The sequence below is a fragment of the Nestor notabilis genome, unplaced genomic scaffold (genome assembly GCF_000696875.1).
Source record: "Nestor notabilis isolate BGI_N333 unplaced genomic scaffold, ASM69687v1 scaffold3678, whole genome shotgun sequence".
NCBI lineage: Eukaryota > Metazoa > Chordata > Aves > Psittaciformes > Psittacidae > Nestor > Nestor notabilis.
Window position 1 is genome coordinate 26,543 of NW_009939621.1, and position 3,803 is coordinate 30,345.

The following is a 3,803-nucleotide window of genomic DNA, read 5'->3' on the forward strand; positions in this document are numbered from 1 at the left end:
GTGGAAGGTGTCCCTGCCCGTGGCAGGGGTTTGGAAGTGGATGAGCTTTAATGTCCTTTCCAAGACAAACCATTCTATGATTTGTGCTTGCTCACTCCATATTCTTTCATCCAGGCAATGCAACAAGACTTCCAATGGGAGCGACAGCTGTGACTTGATGTGCTGCGGCCGAGGCTACAACCCCTACATGGACAAAGTGGTGGAGCGATGCCACTGCAAGTACCACTGGTGCTGCTACGTGACCTGTAAAAAGTGCGAGAGGACTGTTGAGAGATACGTGTGCAAGTGAAATCCCTCCTCTTTCCACCTGGGAGCTGAGATGCCAGCGGCACCCCAGCACTGTGCAGAGAAGAGAAATCATTTCCCCGACTAAACGTCGTTTATCTTGTAAAGACACAGACTTGAAGGAAGATGGTAGGAGGAAAATGAAAAGCAACCACACCAGTAAAAATAAGACTGTTAAAACCCCAAAACAAATGTTTCCCCCACCAATAAAATGCTCTCTGAGAAGACAAAAACTCATTCAGGATGTTATCTTCTTCCCGAATATTTCCTATGGTCACCAATGATGTCCAGCCATCAAGTGCCTTAGTATTTTGAGAAACAGAAGTAGAAAGCAACTCTTGTTTGAAAACAACTGAGGCTCACACTTATCTTCCAGCACAGGTACTGAGTCTGCATTAGGACCATCCCAAAAGGGAAAACACTACAACTTCTCAGCAATAACTGCCTTTGTTGCCAAAGACTTTGAGCAGGGAAGCATCTACCCAGGATGATAAAGGTGGAAAGTTTTCAGGTCAATCCCCTGAAGTGAACAACTCATTTAAACCTTTCTTTTACACAGGTCTGCGACTTCCAGTTCGCTGCTGCAGGAAAAGCTATCCTTGGCTTGTCCAGGCTGGATGGGATTTTGAATTCAGCCATGCAAAAAAATCCCCTGGGATCATGGAGGCAGAATAGGGTACCCTGAGAAGGACTCGGGGTCTATGAGATAGTAGTGAAGATACTACTATGGGGTCTATGAGATAGTAGTGGAGATATTAGGATAAAATATCAAAGTGAAGTCAAAATCCAGTGGGAAAGTGACAAAACAGCTCCTGTTCTCTTTCTCTCTTGCCTTTTGGGTACGATGCCCTTAGTCACTGATGTTCTGCCACACTGGGCTATCGAATCCTTAGGGAAATATGCCGCTGCCTCATTGTTTCCTGTATAAACTATTGACCCAGCCCCAAGAAACTGCAAAGAGCGGAGCAGGTCCGGTCCTGGCTGTGGGAAGCAGGGCAGCAGCTATTCCCAGCAGGAAGGAATGGGAACGTGTCAGTCCTTCACGTGGCCCTGCCCTGAGACAGCAGAGAACCACTATCTGTGGCTGTACATATTTTGTATGAGAACATACAGATATATTTATATCTCATGCTTTTGTCTACTCTATTTCCTACATAAATATATCGATATGTTATAAACAAGCATGAACAATAGTATGAAATAAATGCTGAAGTTACTGGTGCAACAAAATGTTAGATTATTATGTTTCACTCTCCTTCTTGGAAAGCAACCCTGGTTTTCCTCCCAAAGACAGGAGAAGAGCATGGCTCGAGGCACTCGCTGGCGTGGGATAGATAAGTTCCTGTATTCCCTGCTTTCCCAGCCTCTTCATTTGAGCAGAATTAGCCAAGATACAGTCAAGACAATGGAACATAGCACTTAGAGAAAGGAAGAGTCACCATTCTTGTTTTGTATCAGCGATCACTCTCATCGGCAAAACATCTCAGTGCCCCCAAGGAGCTTAACAACAAATTGACTAATACCTCTCATGGTTGGTTTGCTCCTACATGTGGAGAGAAGTGGCTGTGCAGGGGAGGTTTTAGCTTGGGTTAGGTTCCCTTCCTTGCTCTTTTTCTCTTGCCATAGGCAGTCAGATCTGTGTTCCTGTTAGGAAAGGTGATGTTGAAGAAGGATGTCTGCTATAGGAGCAGAAGGCAGCAGAGCCTGTGAGGTCCTTCAGAGCATTTTTGGGAAGCCCATTCCCTAAGGAAGTGCTGTACATAGCCTGAAAATCACTCCTACAGAAATGTAGGGGGACAGTGGCTTTTTTCTATGGGGAAATACGTTTATAACACTGCAATCTTCATCCAGATCCCCTTTTTCCCCCTCACCCAGCTGCTGTCGAGGAGGCAACTGCCTCTGACATCTCTCTGAGCAGCCCGGAGACCTGGAGGAGAAAAGCATCGCTGGCTATAGAGCAAAATGAGAGATATTTTGCTCTCCTCAGCTACTTTGCTTTGCTGTAACGGGTTTGGTCTCCTCGCCTCCTTCCCTCCCCCAGCCACGAGCAGGCAAAAGGAAGCCTTTGGTAGTTTGTCAGTGGTTTGTGTTATTGTCACCCCATAAAAGCTGGTGGACTAAAACGTCTCTGCAGTGTGGTGTGATGAGCGGTGGGTGTCTTTAGGCTGACATGCAGACAGGCTGGTGGCACAAATCCCACTGCTCTCCAACGCCAGGACTTGGCTTCGTTTGATATGTAAAGAAACGGTCTACTTTCATTCTTCTAAGGAATTTTTATTTCCAGTTGCTGATGGAGCCAGCGAGGCAGGGATGTTCTGAGCAAAGAAAAATCTGAGCATTTCAATGCTATTCTGTAATGACTCTTTTTCTTGCTCCCTTGCTGATGTCCTGAGTCTTTCTGCTTGGCGAAAAAAACAGTGAGGTGGAAGAAATGCTCTATATGCACATTGTTTTCAGCTGCGTTTCACTCCTCCAGCGCCAGAGCTGTGTTCCTCAGCTGGTTTTCTCATGTCAGAAGAAAGTTTGCAGAGCATGAAGAGATGTGAGGAAGTCTACCAGGTATCTGTAGGTCCATCTGGTGGGACATGACCCTTCAGCAGACTTTAGCCATGGTGGTACCTCATTCTTTGTGTCCGCCCCTGCCCATAGCTGTCTGTTACTGAAGATAGCAGCCTTCCAATATCTGAAGGGGGCTACAAGGATGCTGGGGAGGGACCTTCGTCAGGGACTGGACTGACAGGACAAGGGGTGATGGGTTCAAACTGAAACAGGGGAAGTTCAGGTTGGATCTAAGGCAGAAGCTGTTCCCTGTGAGGGTGCTGAGGCGCTGGCACAGGGTGCCCAGAGAAGCTGTGGCTGCCCCATCCCTGGCAGTGTTCAAGGCCAGGTTGGACACAGGGGCTTGGAGCAACCTGCTCTAGTGGAAGGTGTCCCTGCCCGTGGCAGGGGTTGGAGCTGGAGGAGCTTTAAGGTCCCTTCCAACACAAACCATTCTATGATTCTGTGCTGAATTGAAATGCTGTGATATTCGGAGGTTTCGGTTTGAGGCATCCAGGCCCAAAATCTCTGCTGGCTTCTCTAGAAATTCATCATGGGCTTCATCTGAATTTTGCTTCTTTGAGGTAAGAGTCTGTGTGTTCTCAGCCCATGTCCTAGGCTGTCGGTCTATGAATTCACACTGTTACATCCCTTCTTCCACAACTCCTAATTTTTAGAGCCCTTTTCTTCTCTGGAGCAGCTTACCCTGCATTGACAATGTGTTTTACCAAGACAAGAGTAATGCACAGGGCAAGGTCTGATAAACTGCAGCCTCCCTTGTTACACAGCCCTGCTTCATCCTGAAAATCAGGGTCATTTCCCTCTTGATGCTCTGGCATTTTCCATTTTTTCCAGAAAATGGCTTTCTATGAGAGGGAGACAAGGACTTTCTGTTTTCTTTTCCTTTTAATAGAATCTAGGTATAAAAAGAGAGTCTATAACAAAGAGATGATAACATTGGACCATACTGTGGAAGGTCT

At 46.6% G+C, this 3,803-nt stretch overlaps 1 protein-coding gene across 1 annotated transcript in view; it reads left to right on the forward strand.

Annotated features, from left to right (window-relative positions):
* The window catches only part of WNT11 (wingless-type MMTV integration site family, member 11), a 23,288-nt gene extending 22,999 nt beyond the window's left edge, over nucleotides 1-289 (forward strand). Inside the window, exon 5 of the mRNA XM_010019959.1 lies at nucleotides 115-289. Coding sequence (XP_010018261.1) covers nucleotides 115-289 — 175 coding nt within the window. The remainder of the gene's footprint in view (nucleotides 1-114) is intronic.
* The last annotated feature ends 3,514 nt before the right edge of the window (nucleotides 290-3,803 follow it).